This window comes from Bos grunniens, chromosome 14, assembly GCF_055505025.1.
Source record: "Bos grunniens cultivar Pamir isolate PY7600 chromosome 14, Bosgru_T2T1.0, whole genome shotgun sequence".
Lineage (NCBI taxonomy): Eukaryota > Metazoa > Chordata > Mammalia > Artiodactyla > Bovidae > Bos > Bos grunniens.
The window spans coordinates 50,984,282-51,011,343 of record NC_141178.1 but is presented as its reverse complement, the minus strand read 5'-3'; the positions used below and the strand labels follow the sequence as shown (position 1 = coordinate 51,011,343).

Below are 27,062 nucleotides of genomic sequence, written 5' to 3'. Positions count from 1 at the left end.
TTTAAGAATGATATTTTGATGTTTCAGCATAAAATCATCAACACAACCAATGAATACTAATTCAAAATGGTCCTAAGAAGCCAGATGCAAAGGCCATATAACATATGATTCCATTTAGATGAAATACCCAGAGTAGTAAATCCATAAAAAAGAAAGCAGACTGGTGCCAGCCAGAGGCTGAGGAAAGGCAGGGGACGTGGAAGAACTGCTTAATGGATACGGGGCTTTATTGGGGGTGATGAAATATTTTGGAACTATATCAAGGTGGTGATTGCACAACACTTTGAAGGTACTAAATATCAGTAACTTCTCACTTCAAAACAGTTCATTTTGTGTTATATGAATTTTACCTCAAAAATGGGGGGAAAAAAATCCTCAACTAGGCTTCAGGGATATGCAGGAAATCTATGCCAAGGGAAAAGACCAGGCACAAATCTGTCACACTGAAAGCGCCAGGGAAACAGCCCAAACAAGGGCTAGGAGAACAGACGAGGGGCCATGGTTCACCTGTGTGACTTGCGGGGTCTCCTGAGTTAACAAGAAAACAGAGGCCTCACATGCAAGATGACTGCAGAATATCAGCACACTGCCACCCGCTTCCCACACCCAGCTCTCTCAGTGACCTCCTCACTGTGCACAGAGCAGGCCACACAAAGAGGGATAGGAAGACATCATTATGTGGGTACGAAAACGAAAATGAAATCAGATAACTGGCATCTACTCAGGTGTAAAAATGAAATCCTGATCAATACACTGAACGGTTTTTCAGGTAGAAGAGAATGACGTTATCGTGTGAACTACCGACTGGTGCTGGACTGCAGTAAGGGCCAAGGACGCCGGCTTCTGGGCCAGCCTTTGCCACTCATCAGGGTTTAGGCACAGAGATTTAACAAAGGCTTTCGTACTGCACTCAGCTCAAAGCTTCTCTGATTCTAGGTGTCCTAATCTCTCTGCACCTCTGATTCCTTGTCGATAAAATGAGGGAGAACTTACTAACACTCCTCAGGCCCACTCCTCTACTCCCCGAAGAGAAGGCCATTTTACACTCCACTATCCCTTCTAACATTATCTCTGGAGCCTCTGACTCCCACCCTGTAATTCTTCATAAACTTCCAGAAACACATATCACACAGGCCTTCTGGACTCTCGCTCCTGTCAACAGCCACAGTTTATGGGGTCGCAAAGAGTCGGACACGACTTAGCAACTGAACACCAATAACCTTTCAACAGCATTTTGCTGCTGCAATCTGTTCTTTTTGATGAAGCTTGAGATTTCATTTCCAAGTGGAAGCTGTTCAGAAAGGCAGGAGCTCTCCGAGCCACTACCCTAACCTCATGCCTGTAGTCCAATTTTAGCTCTACTTTAATCACCACTGTCTATACATATAGAATGTTGAGAATGGAGCCAGGCACAGGTAACTCCTGATGCCGGTCAGATCGAGGAATGCCAGAGTGATATAATTTCTGGTGCATGTCAAGTAGTGATTTCCAACCCCCCGAGCTCCCCCATGATCCTAACCTTCCCCATCTCCCTGAATCACCCCTAACTTCTAGCTTCTGTTATCGTGTAATGATAGGTAAACCAATGGAAATAAGTTGCTGGTAGACAACAAGGAGGCAGAAGAAAGAAGAGTTGAAGTCTGACTACCGGGGTTGCCTAACCAATCTGTCTGCTCTCCAAGTCCATGCTGAGGTTAACTGCCTCGTGGACAAGTGTATACTCAACACACGCTAATTCATGCATAGTATGTAGCATTTTCCATTTATCATTGGTCAGTGCTATCTTTCTTCAGGATATGGAGAAAGACATAATCAGATCATCAAACAATGTATTATAAAACTTTTCATTAGAATAAGTGATATTTGGTCTACTCTAACTTATCTTTTTAAGAACTGTATTTTTCCCTCCTAAACAACCAGGATTCAGTTGATCTGGACGCTTACTCTGTTTACTTGACTTTGCAGGGATTGTCAGCTCCTTCGTTTCTTTCATTGATATCTTTTTTCCAGCTATTTCATTATAGATGGCTGACAGATACTCTTCAGGGAGATCTTTACTGTCATTGATGCCTCTATTCATCTTAATGTACTGTTCCTTGGTCATTTTATTTTTAACCTAGAAATGAACAACTGTTATAATTCTTAAAAATGAACAGAAAAATACTCATATAAGAGAATTCATAAATACTTTGAGACAGAAAGTGGAAAATACTAAACAAGGCAGACATTAAAGTGAAAAAAGGAAGTCACAGAAAATGAGGCCAATGTAGCAAAGACCCAGGTTGGCAATACGCTAATTCACCTTGCTGTGATGTCCCCGAGCGATCTGTGGTAAGAAAACAGGCAGATGGAATAATGAAACTGTTTCTGCCTGAGGTTTAAGAGTTCTGGCCAGTCTTTAAAATAGGATCATGACAATCATTAGAAACTTATGCTACCAAAAAGATTCAGATCTTCTTTCAAAAGAACGTAAGTGTGTTTGCTAATGATTTGCGAACTGATTTTATGGAACAGTGGATGTGAGTAACACGAGCTGAAATTTAAAATCAGATAACAACCTTGCTGACTGACTCAGTGTGGTTAACTGAATGCTAGGTGATGTGGGCAAAGTATTCTTTGAACTTTTCATCTTGTTTAAGAGTACGCACGACAGTAACATCATGCTGCATACCATGGTAAGTCTGTGGAGTATAAATCTGTAGTATGTAAGATGGTGGCCCTGCCACTGAACTTGGTAACCAGCACAACCAAAACTTTTCTGCCCATGGATAAAACCCAGAAGTCATGACATCTCTATATTTACTTATTAGTTAAATATATTCCTACCACTTTCCACAAAGAATTTAGGGCACCTCTAAAGATAAGGCTCTTGTAAATTTTGAAGAAGGTACACAGAATAACAATCAACATCAGTAGTAAATCATCAGAAGTTTGCAAAAATAACTATAGAGAAACCAGAAGGTCCAGAAGACATAATAAGTGGGATACAAACATTTAACTAGTTTTGTGTTTTTGCGTGCTCAGTCGTGTCCGACTCTTTGCAACCCCATGGACTGTAGCCCACTAGGCTCCTCTGTCCATGGAATTCTCCAGGCAAGAATATTGGAGTGGGTTGCTGTGCCCTCCTCCAGGGGATCTTCCTGACCCAGGGATCGAACCCGTGTCTCTTACGACTCCTACATTGGCAGATGGGTTCTTTACCACTGCACCACCTGTTCTGACTACTCTGCGAACAGATCTTTCTAGAATGTCAGAAAAGATGAGAGGAGTTTTCCTACAAAAAAGCAAAAATATTATGGTAAAAGTTTTCAAATGTAATCATTATTATTCAAGGGAAAAACGCTCTAATATACTAAACCTTTAAAAACTTGAGTTAAGGCACTTAAAAAACATTAAAAGAAAGCCATTTCACCTAAATTTCTAATGAGTACTAAAAAAGCAATGATGCAGGGACATCAAAATAAATGACCAAGCAAGTGCTTCTAGTAAGAGGCTACAAGAAGATTAACATCACTGGAAATTCTGAACATGGTACAATATTTTAACATCATACCAATGAGAGACAGAGACGGACACAAAACAAATCTTGGCAGAAAATCTGAAGTAGCAATAAAGTACATTTGTGGATCTAGGTTGGAAGGGAGGGGAAGGAGCTCCCAGCACGTTAGAGAATAGAATACATTAGTCTCAGGTACAGAAAATAAAAGCACACCGCGCAAACGGAACACTTCTGCCACAGCAGGGTTCTGGGAGCAGCGTAAAATATAATCCTACTTTTCTTCTCCGGCTCATCTTTTATGGAACACTTTACTCTTGACGTTTATTCTCATGTGCTTAAATTAAGCTGTGACTAATTAAGTTTTAATGCTTAAACCTCTTCAAGCCAATTGTTACCACTGATGAAAATGAATAAACAAAAAAATTTAACATGTTCTAAATGTATCTAAAAATTTAAAAACTGATTCACACTATATATAAAAGGTAAATGTTCTAGTTAGCAAAGGAACATAAATGACTTGGAAAATTCACTTATATTTTAACTCTGAAAACAATTAAGAAAGTGGAGAATTAGTTTTAAGAAAATTCTTTAAAGTTACTTGTATTCTTAAAAAAAAAAAAGCAACCATTTGTGACAGTTCATCTGGTCCTGCATCATAAATTACATGGGGTCCTAATTATGGGGTTCAATTTTCTAATAGGCCACCTATCCTCACAGGGACTCCTAAGCTGTTTGAGAGCCGGCAGGCTGAATGGGAGCAAGGACACCAGCCTGACAGGGAGCAGCACCTCAGAGGCAGTGAGCACTGCTGGAGTGGGACTCCAGGCACATGGTCAGTGACAGCAACAGGGCCACAAAGATACAACACTGATGTCAAGAGAACGCTCCCGAACTGGTATGTAGCCAGAAATTTTTAACAATCTGGAAACTGTGAAAGAACATTCAAAGAAGTTTAAAAAGAAAATAACCTACACGAGAGTGTACATATATAAGAATGTATAAGGAATCTAAAATATGGCACAAAAGAACTGATCTACAGAACAAACTCAACAGACACAGAGAAGAGACTTGTGGTTGTCAAGGGGAAGCAAGGAGGGAAAGAAGGAAGAACTGGGAGTATGCAATTAGCAGATGTAAACTACTATATAGAGGATGGATAAACAACAAGGTTGTACTATACAGAACAGTTAGAACTGGACATGGAACAACAGACTGGTTCCAAATAGGAAAAGGAGTCCATCAAGGCTGTATATTGTCACCCTGCTTATTTAACTTCTATGAGGAGTACATCATGAGAAACGCTGGGCTGGAAGAAGCACAAGTTGGTGGGAAAAATATCAATAACCTTAGATATGCAGATGACACCACCCTTATGGCAGAAAGTGAAGAGGAACTAAAAAGCCTCTTGATGAAAGTGAAAGAGGAGAGTGAAAAAGTTGGCTTAAAGCTCAACATTCAGAAAACTAAGATCATGGCATCTGGTCCTATCACTTCATGGGAAATAGATAGGGAAATAGTGGAAACAGTGCCAGACTTTATTTTGGGCTCCAAAATCACTGCAGATGGTGATTGTAGCCATGAAATTAAAAGACGCTTACTCCTTGGAAGGAAAGTTATGACCAAGCTAGATAGCATATTCAAAAGCAGAGACATTACTTTGCCAACAAAGGTCCATCTAGTCAAGGCTATGGTTTTTCCAGTGGTCATGTATGGATGTGAGAGTTGGACAGTGAAGAAAGCTGAGCACCAAAGAACTGATGCTTTTGAACTGTGGTGTTGGAGAAGACTCTTGAGAGTTCCTTGGACTGCAAGGAGATCCAACCAGTCCAGCCTAAAGGAGATCAGTCCTGGGTGTTCATTGGAAGGAATGATGCTAGAGCTGAAACTCCAGTACTTTGGCCACCTCATGTGAAGAGCTGACTCATTGAAAAAGACTCTGATGCTGGGAGGGATTGGGGGCAGGAGGAGAAGGGGACGACAGAGGATGAGATGGCTGGATGGCATCACCGACTCGATGGACGTGAGTTTGAGTGAACTCCGGGAGTTGGTGATGGACAGGGAGGCCTGGCGTGCTGCAGTTTATGGGGTTGCAAAGAGTTGGACACAACTGAGTGACTGAACTGAACTGACTGAAACAGAACAGGGGATTATATTCAATATCCTAGGATAAACTGTAATAGATAAGAATATTAAAGAAAGAATGTCTATGTGTATAACTGGGGCTTCCCTGGTGGCTCAGATGGTAAAGAATCTGCCTGCACTGTGGGAGACGTGGGTTCTATCCCTGGGTTGGGAAGATCCCTTGGAGATGGGAATGGCAACCCACACCAGTATTCTTGTCCGGAGAACCCCATGGACAGAGAAGCCTGGAGGGCTAAAGTCCATGGGGTTGCAAAGAATCAGACACGACTGAGCGACTATCACTTTCACATGGGTATAATTCAGTCACTTTGCTGTATAGCAGAGACTGGCACAACACTGTAAATCAACTACAATAAAAAAGAAAATTAAGAAGATATGACATAGATGCGTTTAATGTTATAGTTCATTAGCAGAACAAAATTTGTTAAAAGTATGACCTTCTAAAAACAAAGGAAGGCAGTGTAAAATGTAAAGTTACTTTTGTTTTAGAGTGAAAAACCTGACAGAAAATTCTTGATAGGAAAATATTCAAATAAGTCTTTATCTGTATACTGCTTTATAAAACCACAGAAAAAAGTGTCATGCTAGATAATGAAAGCCCTGGAAGTGAGTTGCTTCTACAATACTGCCAGTAGCAGGCCAAAGACAAATTTTAAATGATTAAAATCTTACATGTGGTCAATACTTTCTGTATCAATCCTGTCTTAAACATCTCAAAATACATTTCCAAAAAATTCCTATAAAGTTTAATCTCAAATTTTACAATTTGTCCAGTTCATCTCAGCTTAATAATAAGTATATAGTTTACTTCTTCTAACAGGTATCATTAGGAGCTCATCCCTAAGAAGCAATAAGAAATTCTTGCAAATAGGTTTATTTAAAGATAATTTTCCCCAAGTTTTTGGAAACTAAACCTAAAACCTTAAAAATAATGTTTTTATTAATGGCTATCAGAAATCTAGTGACAGTTCCTTAATATTTAAGAAGAAATTACAATTTTATGAAGCAAATGAAATTTAAACACTTCTTGGATGTCTGATATTTTAAAATTATGGTTAATACCATACCTGTGGACTATGAAGATCTGTGGTCAGCATGATAATTGAATAAGCCAAAACATAAGCAGTATCTGCACTGGCAAAAAGGGTTTGCCTGGAAAAATAAATGTGTCATGTTATAAACTTATACTGTTTACATACACCATTTAAATAACTTACCTCTAACCCCACATCACTTTTCATTTTCTCTCTCAAGATTTATGTTCTACCTCATAATATTCTATGGAATTGTCTCATCACTTCCAGGTCGTAGACAATCTAAGTTCCCTGGGGCAGGGGGTTATGGATCACCCAAGGCTCCCAGAAGAGGTTCTGGAATCAGCCAGCAATCAAAAAACATCTGAATCTGAATCCTGCTTACCCTTGGTTGCATTCTAGATATCTTGCAGCAAATTTTTCCATTAATCGATCAATTTTCTGAGCTTCCCCTGGAAGACGGAATCCTTCCAGAAACATACGAAGGGCTGAAACAAAATCTTTTCCTGAAAAGTCATGTTGGTCCACATAAGCATACATGACTTCTTTGTTAAATTTATCATTATCTCCCAGGAATTCACCCACTTGAGTCTGAAGAATAAAAGACAGAAATTGATATCCTAGTGGAACATTACACTTCCCACACACCCAATTTTTTAAAAAGCAGAGAAGTCCATAAGATCCACAGTTAACTAGTCCATTAACCACAGGGTTAATTAACTATTTTGAATGTGAAGTTAAATGTACCAAAATGCATTAAAAAATAAAAATCAAGATATTTTTTGAATATAGAAAATTAAAAAGCAAAATTAAGAACAGCTAGCTAGTTTATTTTTACATACTTAGGGCATTTGAAAGGGGCAGCAACACATATTATTGTTAACTTAAAAAGAAATCCTATAGAAAAGGCTAGGATGAAGTAACATGGTGTTCTTACTGAGTCTAATCTTTCCTCTTGGTGTAAGAACTGGGCAATGTCTTCAGGGGTGGTGCCAAGCATCCCTTGTTCTTGGAGGTACTGGATTCCTCTCTTTGGTTTCTTAGTAAATCTGGATGATGTTAAAGTTAAAAGGAACATTAGAAACAGAAAGCCATTCATATTCCCTGAAAAGATCTAAAACTACAGTAAATTAGGTTTCCAGCACTTTACTTAAAATAATCAATGAACAAATGCACACAAAATAATACATTATGCAAAGTTTTATTTTTTCTTCTTAGACAAGAATCTCAAATGGAGGGCAATCTTTATCATTGATACAGATCATTTCATATGTGAGATAAGGCCCTTCAGTAGATAAACTCTGAGTAAAAGGATATGAATACTAAATTTCTCATGCTTTTAATATACAGTCTCCCTAAGTGCTCACGGAGGAGGCAATGGCACCCCACTCCAGTACTCCTGCCTGGAAAATCCCATGGACGGAGGAGCCTGGTAGGCTGCAGTCCATGGAGTCGCTAAGAGTCAGACACGACTGAGCGACTTCACTTTCACTTTTCACTTTCATGCCTTGGAGAAGGAAATGGCAACCCACTTCAGTGTTCTTGCCTGGAGAATCCCAGGGACGGAGGAGCCTGGTGGGCTGCCATCTATGGGGTCACACAGAGTCGGACATGACTGAAGCAACTCAGCAGCACAAGTACTCAAGTAATCTTGGCTCATTCTTTTATTCAATGATTAATTCTAAGTTTCTTGCTTTTAAAACACACAACTGGAATTTTGGTGACTGTTTTAGCTACAACCAGATGGCGTTATTTCCCTTATAAAAAAAATTTATATACCCAGTGTTTTCAAAATAAACTTCACACTGATTAGACAGACATACAAAACCTTCCTCCATACAGCTTGTTCCTCTCATCCACCTCCACGCATCCCCTTCTCATTCCCTAAACAAAAAGCATTTGCAGCATCTTATTTTCTCCACATGCCCTTGTGCTCCATTCACTGGAGAATTCTCCTTCATGGTTTAATATCTGAGTCAAGTGTCACCTCTCTGTTCCTAAATCATTTCTTTCTCCCTTCATTGGTCCAACAATTAGTTTGTGGCCCCATCACCTGGGTACTGCAAGCACTCCTAACTGGTCTCCCTATCTCGTGTTTGCTCACATTCCCATAATTTCTTCAAGCTGCTGGCAAGGTCATGTGTCGCAAACAGAAATCTGTCGCTGTTGGACCTCTGGCTTAAAATCCTTCAATAGAATACCAACGCCGAGAACAAGACAAAACCTTCTTTACATGGAGAAGAGAGGCCCCTGTAATCTGGATCCAACTCAGTGCTCTCATGTCACCTCCTGCCGCGCTTAACCATGGTCCTCAAATGTCCTCCTGTCCCTCTGCCAGTGCCATTCTGTCTGAAATGTCCTCCCCTGCTCTGTCCTCCCAACACTCCCCTATCAACTCCTAATTAAACTGCTGCCACATACACAAATCAAAATCAAGCATTCTTCCCGGAGATAAACACAACTTCTGCTCTTGAGAAGCTCTCACTCTAACTGAGGAAAAAATTTTTAAATTGTAATAGTAAAAATTATTTTTAAATTTTTATAAATTAAGAAAACATTTAACAGTGAAAATGCAACAAATAATGTATTATTGAGAAGACAGCGCAGCAGAGGAGTTGACTGGTTAACAGAGATGACCGTGATCGAGCTCCTGGGAAGGTGACTATGGAGCTGAGCTTTGAAGAATGCTGACAACTATTATGAACAGTAAGAAAAATATCCCAGAGAGGAAGAGGTCATACAAACACACAAAAGCATAAAGCATAAGACAGCATGATATTAAATAGCTCTGCATTGTTGGAAAAATCAGGTGAGATGAAGAGGTACCTAAGAGACCAGCAGATTTAAATCATGAGGGTATTATGAACTATGAGAAAAAGCTGTGGCTTTATCCTCTAACAGGGAGAGAGGAGGGAAACAGAAGCAGATTTCATTCAAAGAAAGAGGACTCCAGCTAAGTGTAAGAAAAGATGAAAGAATAAATGAGACCAAAGAAAGCAAGCCAACTCAAAGAGTTTAATACTCAAGGCATGAAATGGTGATGGCGTGACTTGAGAAAACAACTGTGGGAGATAAAGACAATAAACTGCAGAAATATTCTGGAAGTGGAATCAACTGGATTTAGTGACAAATCAGATCAACTGAGGAAATCTAAGGTAATTCCTGCGATTTTAGCTCATTACTTAGTAGCATGCTGGGGTTACTACCCTGGATGGGAAACAATAGGGTTTTCTATTTGTCGTTTGTTTTGGGTTGTATTGGGGAGTTGATTATGGAGACTGATAAATATGGTTATGGACATGCCGAGTGTGAGAAGTTATGCAGTGTCCAGGGGAGATGTCCAATGGGCAATTAGAGAAGAGTCTGGAGTTCAGTAGAGTTTCTATGTGAAAAATAACACTTGAGGCTTGTGAGATGTTAGCACACAGTAGTTGAAGTCATGAGGGACAGACACTGGAAATGTTAAGACATGTGGTCTGGATGAAGAGCCCATACCAAGACTGAGGTGGCATGGTCAGAAGGTAGGAGGGACCGGACAGAGTGGTGTCATGAAAGGAAGAGCTGAGGAAGAGTACCTTGCGAGCACACTGTGCTCACTGAAGTGTGAAGCAGAATGCACGCGCAGTGGCTGGGAGGAGAACTGGAGGCAGGGGACATGTCCACTCAGGGGCCCAGTGAGTGCTCCCTCACTCCTCAGTATTAATACTTCAAACTGAATTTTCCTACCTTGGCATAACTCTGTATAACACTCCACTATGGACATCACTCAGTACTAGTAGAAAATATATTTTGCCCATACTTGGACTGTAATATCAAATATAAGGATAACCTCAGATATGCAGATGACACCACCCTTATGGCAGAAAGTGAAGAACTAAAAAGCCTCTTGATGAAAGTGAAAGAGGAGAGTGAAAAAGTTGGCTTAAAGCTCAACATTCAGAAAACTAAGATCATGGCATCTGGTCCCATCACTTCATGGCAAATAGATGGGGAAACAGTGGCTGATTTTATTTTTGGGGGCTCCAAAATCACTGCAGATGGTAACTGCAGCCATAAAATTAAAAGACGCTTACTCCTTGGAAGGAAAGTTATGACCAACCTAGACAGCATAATAAAAAGCAGAGATATTACTTTGACAACAAAGGTCCGTCTAGTCAAGGCTATGGTTTTTCCAGTGGTCATGTATGGATGTGAGAGTTGGACCATAAAGAAAGCTGAGCACCAAAGAATTGATGCTTTTGAACTGTGGTGTTGGAGAAGACTCTTGAGAGTCCCTTGGACTGCAAGGAGATCCAACCAGTCCATCCTAAAGGAGATCAGTCCTGGGTGTTCATTGGAAGGACTGATGTTGAAGCTGAAACTCCAATATTCTGGCCACCCCATGCGAAGAGCTGACTCATCTGAAAAGACCCTGATGCTGGGAAAGATTGAGGGCAGGAGGAGAAGGGGACGACAGAGGATGAGATGGTTGGATGGCATCACTGACTCAATGGACATGAGTTTGAGTAGGCTCCGGGAGTTGGTGATGGACAGGTAGGCCTGGCATGCTGCAGTCCATGGGGTTGCAAAGAGCCGGATATGACTGAGCCACTGAACTGAACTGAACCTTCATGGTTCTTGGTAAACAGTCCCAAGTACCAAACATGTGTTTGCTGAGTGACTTACAAAATTTCAATACGAGCATCTGTTTGCAAATACTAGACCCTGTGACCTCAGAAACAAGGACTGTTTCAATCCTCAGGTTTTCCAGCACTTTGCATAATGTCTGCAACAGATGGGACTTCAATAAATACTGAATGAACAGTTAGATGGAGAAGGCAATGGCACCCCACTCCAGTACTCTTGCCTGGAGAATCCCAGGGACGGGGGAGCCTGGTGGGCTGCCGTCTATGGGGTCGCACAGAGTCGGACACGACTGAAGCGACTTAGCAGCAGCAGCAGGAGCAGAACAGTTAGAATAAATGAATCAATGAAGTATTGATGGCTGTTTCTGAGGCTACTTTTGAGATTTTATAGTTTTATGATGATAAGTATGTGTACATTTTATCAACTTTTTTTCTTTTAACATTAACAGTGAAAAGGGACCCCTGAACATTTAGCAAAAGCTGCTGCTTAAGATTCAGGAAGAAATGCTTTACAGTGGAGGTAGCAAGCCAAGTAAACATATAAGGGAATTTTTTTTAACAGTTTAGATTCATGGATTGAGATTCATGGATAAAAGCCAGCAAGTTCAGTTTTCCTTAGAGAATCTCTTTGAAAGAAGAGACCGGCGATAAGAGGAAGGAAAGCAGTATGGGCCTATTTAGACCCAAAACAGCCCAGGAGCTGATAGCACACAGCTTAGCAGGAAAACTGACTTCACAAGAGCAGAGTCGGGTACAGTATTCAAGTCTGAAAATGAGGTGATCACCTTATCAACATATAAAAATGCAAGCAGTAACAATCAATCACTAATAAGAGTAGCACATCCGTAACTGAAGTGAGGAAAATATGAAACCTGTAAAGGAGCAACACTGGCAGGAGACGTTCTATACTTGAAATTTTCTGAGTTCTTTTAACTGAGCTAAATGAACAAAGCAAAACTGCTCGGATGATGTTCAACAGCATGTAAAACGAGGTACAAAATTAACGCACATCACAAGGGTCTGTCTGGGCTAGACTCCAACGAACAAGGGGCGCGGACTAAGGAGTCACCGGGAGTCTTGGGTCTGGTTGAACTGTGCCTCATTTTATTCACTGAAGGGTGGGAATAAGAAGGGACTAAATATAATCCAAAGATGTAGAGAAACCCAGGACAAGGCGGCACAGAACTGGCAGAGGAACATTCAGTAACATTTCTCCTTAGAATCGTACACTCACAAGTCTATCCCTTGTTCTATTATTTCTTTCTGCTGCTTGAGGACTTCGAACTGCTCCGGATTATCAGTGCCAGACATCTGTGTGCTGTAGCTGCCTATTCCTGATGATGACGTTGACTCCAGGGAATTTAAACTTCCGTATCTGTTTATTGTCTCTGGGTGTTTCATTTCACTCGTCTCTTGCTCTGAGGGTTTTTCCTGACCTGTAAGTTGAAAAACTGCCTCAATAAATTATTCTGTCAAAGGAAAAAGATTTCTCAAATAAGGCAAGATAATTTCATGTTGCTTAATATCTATTATTTAATACAAATAATGTATTAACTGCTGTAACAGATCATATACACTGATACTACAACACACTGCAATTAGTACGTGTACAATTTGTACCATCAGTTCTTTTCACAACTACAGTGCTGAGTATTCACTGGGTTTCTGCTCTCAGCTCAAGGAACAGTTTTGGAATAGTTTTCCCTCATAGCACTCTTGACTAAGATAACACCAAGATGACCCTGCAGCTATGAGTTTTTCTCTGAGTAAGGGTAAATGTCAAACATAAATGAACAAGTCAATCTTCTTAAAATATTTCTGGTTTTTATATGTTTCTTCTATAATTATCCTCTAACAAAGCTGCATAAACATGATTCACTTTAATGTGATATGCAAAATACTTCTGGAAGATTTAGAAAGAAAAAAGTTTGGATAACTAAGTTGAGAAATTCATAATTTTAAGTTTGTTATTTAACTCACAGAGAACTCTGCTTCATCAGCTAAATGGGAAAGATGTCATTAAACTGGTTCAGTGGCATCTGCAACCATCCTCCACAGTATCACTTACTTAAATGACGAAAAATTAGGTTCAAATATCAGCTTACCAAGAGTCGTCTGTGAGTTGGGATTCACATACTGATCCTTGCTCCATTCAACCATGCACTTCAAAATTGACACTAAGCATTCTAAACCTTTTTTCCTTAGGCTCAGTTCCTACAAAAGAATTCATAAAAGCAATTAAAACAACAACAAATCTTTTAAGGAAAACAAATAGCTCTTCCTTGGCAAAGTTCCAATTTGAAAATGTTTTTCAAGTTCTTACCTGAACATTACTCATACCAAGTTCTTGACTGCCTCGTCCTTGGGCAATTTTTGACAGGTCATTTACTAGTCGTTCAAATATGTTTGCTGCATTTAAGTCACAATCATAGTTTACATATATATCCACTACACTCTGAGCATCTGTAACAGAGCAATATGTTAATTTTAACAAAAGGCATCTAGAATATGGCCTTTTAAATATCTCACAGTAAGAAAGAGATAATAAAGAAGGGTAATTTCAAATACCTGCACAAATCCTTGTTAATGTCTGAATAACCATCCATTTGTGGTCAAATGAGCTGGTAGAGGTCTCCAAAATATATAGGAAAATTTCTTTAAAGAACACCTGTGATTAGGGAAAAACCTCTACTTAAAATATTGTTTATAATTCATATATGTGATCGCTTTGTAAATGTCCCTTAGTTGTAAAGCAAAGATCAGGACCCACGGTCCTGGGGTTCAACTCCTTTAGAGTTCTGTTTCTGAAATGTCAGGACTTCAATAACATGAGCTGGTCACTCCCACTGGCCTTTGCAATAAAAGAACTGACTTCACATCACTGTATTTTGTTATCACATAGTCACTACAAATGAAATCTGCAAAAATCTGGAGTTCTGGGAGATTATTTCTTAAATATATTTACAAAACTAATAAAACTCCTATTTCATTTTTTAATCCCCCGTAGACCATAAACTATATTCTATTCATCAGTTACATTTTTTCAGACATTATAGTACTGGGCAAGCCTGAGGGTTCCTAGATTTTAAAGTAACTAATGTTATAATCTACACAATTAAAAAGGATCTAATTCTCATATATTGTTATATTTTTATAATTATTCACACAAGTAGAAATCTATGTCTGAAAACTATAAAACTATTTCTAACTATTCTTTACATCAAATAATGTCCAGCACAAAGGGTTTAGTTAACCTAATTAATTTCAATTTAAGAGCTAAGAATTTTCAGACTCATATTTATTTTGGAAAAGTAACTGTAACTTAAGAGGGGATAAGTGATAAAGAAAACCTAGAACAACATAATAACTTTTATGGCACATGCTATTATGAATCCAAAAATTCATATTTATAATTTAGGACTACTAACATCTTCGCCTCCCCAAATGGGTGATGTACCCTTGTAATGAGCTTTTCTTTCACAAAATTTAATATATTTCTATGACTTGTCCAATGTCAGTATTTCCTGTAAGACTGTAAGCTCTTAGAGGGCAGATACAAGGTCATTCTTGCTAAGCATTGTGTCCACACTGCGTGGCATATACAGTAGGCATTCAATGCATATTTGCAGCCACAGTTCCCAAATACTGCACCAAGGCGCCCCAGAATGCTGAAGCAAACTCAAGATGGATGCCATGAGAATTTCTGAGGGAAAATTCAGAGGGAAATACAATAGTCCCTCTGAGTATCTGTGGAAACCTCAAAAGACTGTTCACAGATTCATCATCAATTAGATCACACTACATTCCTTTCAATGACATCATCATTTTCGCAAACCTGGGGATTAGTGGTTGCTATGAAAGGTAGCAGGTAGTCCATGAAAATCAAAGGAAGAAATGAGGGTGGCAGTGTCCAGTTTGATTTCAAGGTCTGAGAAGTTGTGTAGTGTCCAACAGGCTCATACATTCCAGTAGTCAGTAACTGCTATTTAACAATGACATAAAACCTTTTTTCTTTCAATTTATGTGTGCTTCCAACCCTGCCCCCAAATGCAGACTTCAGTTATTCAGCGGCTCAGTCGTTTCCGACTCTTTGCGACCCCATGGAATGCAGCACGCCAGGCCTACTTGTCCATCACCAACTCCCGGAGCCTACTCAAACTCATGTCCATTGAGTCGGTGATGCCACCCAATCATCTCATCCTCTGTCATCCCCTTCTCCTCCTGCCCACAATCACTCCCAGCATCAGGGTCTTTTCAAATGAGTCAGCTCTTCGCATCAGGTGGCCAAAGTATCGGAGTTTCAGCTTCAACATCAGTCCTTCCAATGAATACCCAGGACTGATCTCCTTTAGGATGGACTGGTTGGATCTTCTTGCTGTCCAAAGGACTCTCAAGAGTCTTCTCCAACACCACAGTTCAAAAGCATCAATTCTTTGGTGCTCAGCTTTCTTTATGGTCCAACTCTCACATCCATACATGACTACTGGAAAAACCATAGCTTTGACTAGAAAGACCTCTGTTGGCAAAGTACTGTCTCTGCTTTTTATTTATTTTTAAACAGAAGTATTTTTATTTTTATTTTTTTACTTTACAATATTGTATTGGTTTTGCCATACATCAACATGAATCTGCCACAGGTGTACACATGTTCTCTGCTTTTTAATATGCTGTCTAGGTTGGTCACAGCTTTTCTTCCAAGGAACAAGCATCCTTTAATTTCATGGCTGCAGTCATCATCTGCAGTGATTTTGGAGCCCCCCAAAATAAAGTCTGACACTGTTTCCACTGTTTCCCCATCTATTTGCCATGAAGTGGTGGGACCAGATGACATGATCTTAGTTTTCTGAATGCTGAGTTTTAAGCCAACTTTTTCACTCTCCTCTTTCAAACGCAAGTACTTCCCTTTCATCAAGAGGCTCTTTAGTTCTTCTTCGCTTTCTGCCATAAGGATGGTGTCATCTGCATATTTGAGGTTATTGATAGTTCTCATGGCAATCTTGATTCCAGCTTGTGCTTCATCCAGCCCAGAGTTTCTCATGATGTACTCTGCATATATGTTAAATAAGCAGGGTGACAATATACAGCCTTGACACACTCCTTTTTCCTATTTGGAACCAGTCTGTGTTCCATTCCAGTTCTATCTGTTGCTTCCTGACCTGCATACAGATTTCTCAGGAGGAAGGTCAGGTAGTGTGGTATTCCCATCTCTTTCAGAATTTTCCACAGTTTACTGTGATCCACACAGTCAAAGGCTTTGGCACAGTCAATAAAGCAGATGTTTTTCTTGAACCCTTTTGCTTTTTTGATGATCCAACGGATGCTGGCAATTTGATCTCTGGTTCCTCTGCCTTTTCTAAATCCAGCTTAAATATCTGGAAGTTCACGGTTCACGTATTGCTGAAGTCTGGCTTGCAGAATTTTGAGCACTCCTTTACTAGCGTGGGAGATGAGTGCAACTGTGCAGTAGTTTGAGCATTCTTTGGCATTGCCTTTCTTTGGGATTGGAATGAAAACTGACCTTTTCCAGTCCTGTGGCCACTGCTGAGTTTTCCAAATTTGCTGGCATATTGAGTGCAGCACTTTCACAGCATCATCTTTCAGGATTTGAAATAGCTCCACTGGAATTCCATCACCTCCACTAGCTTTGTTCGTAGTGATGCTTCCTAAGGCCCACTTGACTTCGCATTCCAGGATGTCTGGCTCTAGGTTGGTGATTACACCATCATGATTATCTTGGTTGTGAAGATCTTTTTTGTATAGTTCTCCTGTGTATTCTTGCCAGCTCTTCTTAATATCTTCTGCTTCTATTAGGTCCATACCATTTCTGTCCTTTATTGAGCCCATCTTTGCATGAAATGTTTCCTTGCTCTAATTTTCTTGAAGAGATCTCTAGTCTTTCCCATTCTGTTGTTTTCCTCTATTTCTTTACACTGATCACTAAGGAAGGCTTTCTTCTCTCTCCTTGCTATTCTTTGGAAATCTGCATTCAAATGGGTTTATCTTTCCTTTTCTCCTTTGCCTTTCTCTTCTTTTCACAGCTATTTGTAAGGCCTCCTCAGACAATCATCTTCCCTTTTTGCATTTCTTATTCTTGGGGATGGTTTTGATCACTGCCTCCTGTACAATGTCACAAACCTCAGTCCATAGTTCTTCAGGCAGTCTGTCAGATCTAATCACTTGAATCTATTTGTCACTTCCACTGTATAATCCTAAGGGATTTGATTTAGGTCATACCTCAATGGGCTAAGTGGTTTTCCCTACTTTCTTCAATTTAATGCAGACTTCATTGCTCAGAAAAATAATTGTTTAGTTGTTTGGACCTAATTGTTTAATAAATGGAACTGTTGGATATTTCGTCTGGAGTAAGTACACCATGGAAAGATGAGAAGCTTAATGGTGCTGTGAATCAGTGTGAATATCCCTCATTTATGGGATAAATAAAAAACACAAATTTGGAGAAAACAGGGGGAAAACGTCTTTAGCTACTATCTATGGGTTATTGAATTGCACTAATAAGCAAAAGACTATCAGAGTAATTTAAGACACCATGCCGATCAACAGGGGCTCTAAAAAAAAAATTCTAAAGATTTACAGAGCACCTATCATGAAATACATGTAAAATAACAGAAGTACTTTGTCTTCACATAATAGATATTGTCTTGAAAAAGTGTGTATAAACTGTATTTTCTAAAATAGATACGTAAGTTACTACCCAAGGAAAAATCATATTGTAAAAACTCTGAAGTGAATATTCTCATAAAATAAATCTTCATGTAACAACCATCTCAATTCTGTTTTGCAAATTTAGGTTGTCTTATGTTGGCTTCTCTCCAACTGGAACACAGTTCATCCTGTATTTGAATATGTTTGGTACTCTTAAAAGCATATCTATATTTATCTTGTTTTATCTTCATATTCTCCCCACAGGGGACAATCGAGAGTGAAATAAACCTGATCGCTTAAAAAAAAAAAAAAACACAACAACAGACTATTACTACAATAGTTTTAATGAGAATCTACCATCTATGAACAGACAGGAAATTTCTTTAAGTATTTCCCTTTAAATTCATGCCTACACAAAAATTTTTATATCAAATTTATTTTATAGAAACAGTAATCACAACTTAAATGAGCTTTATGGTATCTGGTTCCATAAGAATTTATACTTCACAGAGTCATTTAAATAGTACTTAAAGCAGTCGTCTCAGAGTAGTAGTAACTGAATGCACAAAAGTCTTCCAAAATTTTCTAATGTCAATTTAAATGCCTCATCATCAAATGAAATACTTTTGGTTTGCTACAGAAGCAAAAGTTTCACAAGTTTTTATTTTAAAGTCTCTTATTTGTAGTTCCTGAAGATAATGAGAAAAAACTATCTAAAAACAGTAACTTTCTAGTTTTGCCTTGTATTATTTTAACATATATATGGCAAACATCAAAAACTTTACAACAAAAATGCACCTGAAACTTCTTCCTGTCCAAAAATAGGACCCAAATTAAAAAATTTTTACTTTAAATACCAAAGCCTTATTCTGTCTCATTCCCATAATAATGCTCTACATGAATCTGATACTACAGAACATTTACAATAAAGGAGATATTAAAACTCTGGCAAAGTAATAATTTATTCTTCCTGTGAGCTAATGAATTATTAGAGTCAGGAATAAAAATTAAAATGTAACCTGCATACCATATCAAACAAAACATGAAGGTAAAAGTTGACTAGCAGAAGTGTTTCTAAATTATATCATGTCCCAACCAAAACAAATATTTCCACAAAGGACAAATTGTGAAAAGAAACCCATTAAATAGGTAAAACAAAAAGTGCTGTTTTTATATACTGAATTATTTGAAGGTGTGAAAAAAAGATCATGAATTGGTACACTTGCATAATACATGTCATGGTTAGAAACATCCCCTAGTTTCATTTTGCTAAGTCTCTGGAAATATTTTAGAATGATGTAACTGTTATTCTAGTTCCAAAGATGTTAAGAGAAAACTTGAGGAATATAATAAGTACATTGGGGAAAAAATACAAAAGCTAAAATTTCAAATCTCCTAAATATAATCCCTAAAATATAATTCTTCGTGATCACCTCTTTAAAGTACTAAAAACTTAAATAGCTTAAAACCACATAGACAAAGTATTTATTTAGAGCTTCCTTTCAAGATAACCAAATTCACTATTACGTACCATACATACAATAGGAAAGTTATTGTGAGGACCAAATTAATTCAAGACAATTAAAATCATTCGTGGAACTACTATAAATTCTGTGAAGGCAGGAGCTATGTCTTAATTTGATTTGGCATTCTTAGTGCTTACTGAGTGCTTAGCACTTTGTAGGCAAATGTTAACACAACAATACACAAGTATTATTTCATGTTCTGAACTTTCCAGTGTGTTAAAATATGATTTAACATGAAACAAATGAAATATCCAACAATGCCTAAATGCAGAACATACCTCAATCTGCATCTTCAGATGTGTCTTGAAGTTTGATAACAAAGTAAGAAATATGGAAAGAGACAGCTCAAAAACCTCTGGGACAGATGAAACTCCATTTTTTGAGAGTGCAACACACAGATACTGCTTTATAGCATTAATAAACATCTCATTTGTCCTGAAAATAGGTCCTGCATTCTGCAGAATGGATAGAAGTAACTGCAGTGAAAGAATCTTGGATCGTAACTCATGAGACCTAAAATACAAAAAAGAAGGCACAGTATGTGGACAAGTGTAGCATCATGGTGACAATGGGTTGTTCCGAAGATATTTCCTATACCACATAATTCCATAAACCTTTACATGGAAAGAAAGAGAAAACTCAACAGCATAAAAAAAGAAAAGTACACAAGTAAGCTTAGCCGCTAGTAATACGTAGTTCCACTGGTGTTCTCTTCTACCACATAACTTCAAGAACTTTTATCATTCACACATATCTAACATCAGCTTACTCCTTTGAACAAGAAAAGATTTATGCCTTGTTCCTGTCTTTCACAAATATATTTCACTCTTTATAAATCATTGTGAACTTCTCAGACGAAGGGCCAAATTTAGTATAAATAGGTTCCAAAGTACTTTTTTTCTAAGTTATGCTACTCAAAAATCCTGAACAGTAATAAAACACACTATTAGGGCATTAACAAAGCATTATTTAAAGCTTACTTTTTCAGTAACCATTTAAATTTTAAAAAAAAAAAAATAGAGGCTTTTAGAATACTTGTACCTCTTAGTAGCTTACCCATTCACTCTATTAATAAATATTTTTATAATGAAAAGCTGAAAAATACATTTAAGCTTAAATTTAAAATTTTATTTTTCTGATCAATATCTAAAATTTTAATTATCAGGATTTCACAAATACAATTTTTCTCCCATTGAAACAGGTTTTTTAAGTCCAATAGACCAAGGAGATTGAGTGATTTATCCTTGGCAACTTTCCAAATACAGGACACATTTAAATGCTTAGCAGATGGTTCTTATGTTTATTTATTCCAAATTTTACTCAGTCACATTTCTACCATATAGTAAGCTTAATTGCTCTTGATTTCTACCTTAAAAATTTTATGGTTAAAGTGTCAAGCGACTCAAGGACCTAAAACTAACAGGGAATATTTAATTTTATGCAAATAGGAACCACAAAAAATACTGCCATCTTTGAAATGAAACTGGAACCAATAATATCACAGCTCATTAATACACAGTCATGTTTCCAAGATGGCCTATGCCTCTGAATCTATGAATCCGTATGTACAGCAGATATAGTATTACCAAAACCAAAACCAACCACCCTGCCAAAAAGTAGATAAATCAAGTTAGAAACAATGAGAGCTACGACTGAATAGCTACAGGAAAATACAGAGTGGACCAGGTATTCCCCCTTGCCGCCAAGCTTTCCCAGGCTTATCCACTACTGCTACTTCCTAGTCTAGCTCACATTTATCACCCTTTTTGCTCAATTCCAACGGTAGCTAAATCCTGTAGCTTACCATTCTCTAACACAGTTTTAATGTTTCCCCAGTTGTATTCCCAGCATCTAACAGAATGCCTTGTTAGCATGGATCAAAATAATCAATGGATTTATTCATGTTCTTATTTAAACATTAAGTATCTACTAAGTATAAGATATCTATCAATGAAGAAATGAGCAAATCACTGTCTTATAACACAAGTATACTTTTGACAGGCAAAACAAGCTTGAAATTACAGGTTTGCAGTTTTTCATGGGGTAGTTTCAAATTATTAATATGATTCCAGCTTAAAGAACAATTCCTGGATCATTATCTTAGAAAGGTCACAAAATATAAAGAGAAGCAAACACAAAAAAGAAAATTATGTAACTATATATAAGAGATCATTAATTTTGGAAAAATACCATTCAAGATAGAAAATCATATATTCTGGAAAAAGAACAGTTTTAGGGGTAGAAAATCTGATCTCTTTCAAAATTCAGTTCCAGTATTTAATGACTCTGGTGGTCAAGAAGGTTTTTTTTATGGTCCAACAAAATTTCCTAGTATTTGATTTAAACCCACCATGTAGGAGGATAATTTATATTAATCCTCATAATTATCCTTTGTAATATTAAAGGTTTGATTTAGGAAAAACAAACATATAAGGCTTTTAAGGTCAATAATATTTTTAAATAATGGCAAAAATGGCCTTCAACACTAGGACCAAATTCTTATCTTCTCCTTAAAGAAGGTTTCATCAATCCAGAATGAGCTGTCAAAGCTGTCAGTTTCCGCCTCCCCTCATACTAAAAATTTTAAATATATAGTTATAATCAACTTTTACATTGTAATCTGAACAACCTTAATCCTTTTTATGTAGCATCTGTATTTTCAAAGTATGTAACAATCAATAAACTGTACTTCTTTCTGCCTCTCAGGATTTGGGCCTAAAAAGATTTGAGAGTTCCAGGTTTTGGGGCCTAAAAGATGTTTCTCACTGAATCAGTAATCTGTGACAAAAGAAAACAAAACTGTAGAAAGTGTAACAAATGTGGTTTCCCAAAACTTATAAAGTTTTTAATATAACTGTCTCCAGTCTTCTTCCCAGTTGACATCTAGAAACTGAAATAGAGTCTTTAAAATGAATTTCCCCCTATTTCAATATTCCTTTCTAAAAATCATTCAGGCCTTCTCCAAGCTCTTATTCCAGAAGTTCTCCTAAAACTGATGTATATGACACATCATGTTGCAACATCAGAGGAGCAGAGCTCTCTAGAAATTCCCAAACTCAATCTTCAGCAGGAATCAGTTGCATTGGAATCATCTAAATGGAAAGACATTTGCCAATTTATGACTTAGAAAAATGGCACTTCTCTACTGTTTAAACTAATATATAAGAAGAGAATCAGACAAGTGATTCCTATCTTAAAGTATTTCCTGCTCCCCACAGGAGGAAGTTATCTTATAGCATTTTTTCAGACCTTAATGAGTATGTTATTATATTACATTCTGACTTTTAAGATTTATTTCTGTTAGGTTTTATTACCTTTCAACTGGTAGCTTTCAGATGCCTAGCATAAGGACACATGTAAAGGGCTACATTACTTCCAGTGTTACGTACTATACTGAAAAAATAATTCACTCAGTCATTCAATCCCTGATGAGCACCTACAATGAACCAGACACAATTCTATAATGCTGTTCGTGTGCTTTCAGAAATAGTGCAAGACATCTACTCTAGCTAAATTCTGACACTCACTGTTTTTTAATTCCTTTTTTTTAATTAAAGTAAAATAACCCTAAAAAATAATTTTGAAGGTCCTAAAAGACAAAGAGGAAAAAAGAAACCCCAAAGACACAAGAAGGTTCAAGCTTCAAAACCTGCATCAGTCAGGCAGAACAGCCGAGGACTTACTTTGGATCCGGTGGTCCATCCGATAGTGGTTTCATTGACAGTTTACACAATGACCTGAATACTAGAAAGGCATCCTTTTGTAAAATGTGGGAAAACTTAGCACCAGGTGAAGGTCCTGAAGAATTTCCAGATTCCTAAATGAGTGAACACACCATGTAAATACAGGTATTTGCCAGTATAAAATCATATCAGTCTTCAATATTCTTTACTCAATCAGTAGGGTGTGGGGTTCTATTGGAAGGAAAATCAGATGAGGAATGGCCACATGGCTTTTCTTTACGGTGACATGCCACTCCCATCCCCAACAATAAATATCTCTTTTAAAACATTCCCCCAGCTACCAAACTCTTAACGTTTACTTGGTTTATACTACTACTAACAGAAACTATTAATAGCACATCGTGCCTTGATAAGATACCTCGTCCATGGCCTAAGCTATGCTTTCTACTACCAGTCCTTGGGTATTTTATCTTTTTGTCCTATTTTATATTTTGTCTACTTTGTGCAGATAAGACGTAAGACAGTCGAGACTATTCAGGCAATGTTTAAAAGTTAACTGATGAAGGCCAGCAAGGCCAAGAAGACTTACCCCTATGTATGGGGCAATGATTCAGAGTAGGATTCCCTTATCTAAAAAGGTAAGGAAAAAATATACCAAATATAGGGGAGGAAGGATGAGGAAGGCCCATTACTACTACAGTATGGATTTCACTGCAGCCCTAAACAAAGACAATGTTCTCTAGCTAAAAGTTCTTTCTTCTCCTAGTATACTAGAAGTATCCTATGAATATGTGATAATTTTTTTTTAATGTAATTTCAATGGGAGGGAGATGTGAACACCTATAAGACACATTCCAAGTTGGAAATTTAGCTATCAATATTTTAAAGAAAATAAACTGCTCAGATTTATATCAATTAAAAAAGTTTTTATTTCCTCAAACTGAAATCAGCCAGCACTATCAACTGGATATATTCACCACAAGGTGCTGGTAGCCTATCAATGTTTAAGATGAAGAGGACTTTTTCCTTTATTTCTACCTGAGTATCATTGGAAGAGACAGACAATCTGTCATCAGGTAAGGACGGTGTATAAGCAACAGAAATTGGTGTTCCTGGAATTCCGTTTGCTTGAATATTTTCACTGTCGCTACCATCCTCTATGGTTCCATTGTTGCCATCTGCACTTACATTTATGGTAGTCCTTTCTCCCATATCTGAAATGGCAAGAATAAAAAACATGCAAACATTTCTAATTGAAGTGTGCTAAAAAGGCATAGACTATTTAAAATGAAACAGTAGCAGAAAAGCAATGAGAAGCAAGATGTATTGGCACCATTTAAAGGTTAGCATAAACAAGTAAGTATTCATTTGGAATACATCCAAACATGATCTGTAAGTAGCTCTAGCAATGAAACACACTCAGCTGATGAAAGGCTAACCAGAATGTGCCAAAACAGAGGCTTAGTTGTAGTCTACTAATATATTAGCATTTACTAAACTGAGTTCTAATGAATGCTAATGCCTTAAGACAATGAAAAGAAAATTCTTCCAAACAAAATTCCATTTTCAAATAAATTACTAAAATGATGGAAAATATGTATCTTTATTATAGATTTTAATTCTCTAATACGCATTGAGTTCTCCGAAGGGGATATACAATATGCAGTGTTTCCAAAATTCATTTTATCACAAGACTCCCCCTTTTTTAGAACACCCATTAATACCTCTAATAACATAGACTCTTTGGAACAATTATGGAAATAATGGCCCTGAATATACTCCAGTATGTCACTCTGAGTAATCACAATTGTAAGATAAACAGAAATAAATGACTTCTAGTAGAACAAACATAGATAATGAAATAATACCAAGTTTTAGAACTACTCTAGGTGTAATGTATGTTATTTAAAAAAGGAACACTTCATAGCAGCATTATTTACATTAGCCAAGGCATGGAAACAATGTAAGCAATTCCCTGGGTCCAGCGGTTAGAACCTGACACTTTTACTGCCAAGGACCCCCTGTGCAATGTCTGGTCAGGCAACTAAAATTCCACAAGCCCTGCAGTGGTGGCCAAGAAAAGAAACAATCTAAATGTTCATCAGTAGATGAAGGAATAAAGATGTGTGTGTGTGTGTGTGTGTGTGTGTGTGTGTGTGTGTGTGTGTGTGTGTGTGTGTGTGTGTGTGTGTGTGTGTGTGTGTGTGTGTGTGTGTGTGTGTGTTTGGGGATGGGTGTGTGGGTGTGTAGGACTGGCCAAAATGTTCTTTCATGTTTTCTAATTCATCAGTAGATGAACGAATAAAGATGGGTGTGTGTGTATGCGAAGGCCCAAATGTTCTTTCAGGTTTTCTGATTCGTGTGTGTGTGTGTGTGTGTGTGTGTGTTTGGGGATGGGTGTGTGGGTGTGTAGGACTGGCCAAAATATTCATTGAGGTTTTCTGGTAACATCTTATGGGAAAACCCAAATATTTTGGCCAACCTTACACACACACACACACACACACACACACACTGCAATAATACTCAGCTTAAAAAAAAGAATGAAATAATGCCCTTTGATGTAACATAGGACCTAGAGATTATCATACTTAAATGAAGTCTTTAGAAAGAGAAAGAAAAATACTACATGGCATCACTTTTATGTGGGATCTAAAATACGACACAAACAGGAAAAGACCCACAGACATAGAGAACAGGCTTATGGTTACAGGAGTAGGGGATACAGGGGAGGGACGCACTGGGAGTTGGGTTTAGAAGATGTAAACTATTAATGTTATATCAATATATAGAATGAATAAACAACAAGATCCTACCGTATAGCCCAGCAACTATATTCAGTATCTTGTAATAAATCATAATGGCAAAGAATACGAATAAAAAAAGGAACACATACATGTCTGTGGTCATAACTCAGTAGCTGTCTGGCAAAGAACCACTCCTTTCATGCTACCAAGTAAAAGAAGCTATAGGCTAGCATAAGGGAAATACAATGACTAGAAGGAACACAGATTTCGGAACATGAAAGACCCTTGTTTCACCCATGTCACTACCATTTAACTGGATAAGTTACTTGTCATTTCATCTTCTTTTGCCTCAGTTTTTTAAGTAACGAAGATAACAATGTCTATAACAATGTCTGTGAGGAACACCAACAAACACACACATGCACAATACAAAAAGAACACAACTGGTTCTCAATTAGTGGTAGCTATTATTAATTTTGTTGATAATTGATAACATGTGCCCAATTTTTCTTTTTTAACTGATCTGGGTAATGAAAGGAGTGTACCTGGTAATACGCTAATGTCTGCCACACTAAATACTATTATGGCTTTCTATATATATGTAAAGAATTATATATATATATATATATATATATATATATATATATATATATGGAAAACCAGATGAGGAATTTATAAAGAACTCCCTGGAAGAAGGCACAAAAAATTTAATAATGATTATCAGAAACTGGTAATTGTTTCCCAAAGCACTTACTCCAAACTTTTTTTTTCTGCCCTTCCCTTAGTAAATAACTTAGACTTTCTACCTAGCTAAGTAGATAATTTAACTTAATTCACTCTTCCTCACCCCACCAGAAAGTTCCTTAACATCAACAATCATCTTTTCCTTCCCTCTCATTTCAGGGAAAAAAACATTCCTTCATATTTGTACCTGGCACACCATTCATTCAGCCTCAAAAATTCATCTCTTCTTGCCTAATTTAGTAGTACGTTTCTCCCCGAATATTTTCTTGTAATATTACGGTTTCAATTTGTGCACATAACTGGATCTTCCCCAATACTCAACCAACACACTCAAGTCTTTACACTGTAAAAACATGATCTTCCTTCAACTCTTGCCACATACCAGCTACTGTCTATTTT

At 37.6% G+C, this 27,062-nt stretch overlaps 1 protein-coding gene across 4 annotated transcripts in view; it reads right to left on the bottom strand.

The window, feature by feature from the left end:
- Nucleotides 1-27,062, bottom strand: part of ARFGEF1 (ARF guanine nucleotide exchange factor 1) — a 132,452-nt gene that overhangs the window by 35,935 nt on the left and 69,455 nt on the right. For all 4 annotated transcript variants that reach the window (XR_015140778.1, XR_015140777.1, XM_086336660.1 and 1 more), the window contains 11 exons: nucleotides 24,211-24,386; nucleotides 23,173-23,306; nucleotides 19,768-20,002; nucleotides 13,869-13,968; nucleotides 13,624-13,763; nucleotides 13,406-13,514; nucleotides 12,535-12,736; nucleotides 7,613-7,724; nucleotides 7,061-7,266; nucleotides 6,709-6,793; nucleotides 1,945-2,116 (listed from right to left, as the gene is read on the bottom strand). Coding sequence is in view for 2 of the 4 variants with exons in the window: in XM_086336660.1 (XP_086192786.1) it covers nucleotides 1,945-2,116; nucleotides 6,709-6,793; nucleotides 7,061-7,266; nucleotides 7,613-7,724; nucleotides 12,535-12,736; nucleotides 13,406-13,514; nucleotides 13,624-13,763; nucleotides 13,869-13,968; nucleotides 19,768-20,002; nucleotides 23,173-23,306; nucleotides 24,211-24,386 (1,671 nt within the window). In the remaining 2 variants the exon portion in view is untranslated. The remainder of the gene's footprint in view (nucleotides 1-1,944; nucleotides 2,117-6,708; nucleotides 6,794-7,060; nucleotides 7,267-7,612; nucleotides 7,725-12,534; nucleotides 12,737-13,405; nucleotides 13,515-13,623; nucleotides 13,764-13,868; nucleotides 13,969-19,767; nucleotides 20,003-23,172; nucleotides 23,307-24,210; nucleotides 24,387-27,062) is intronic.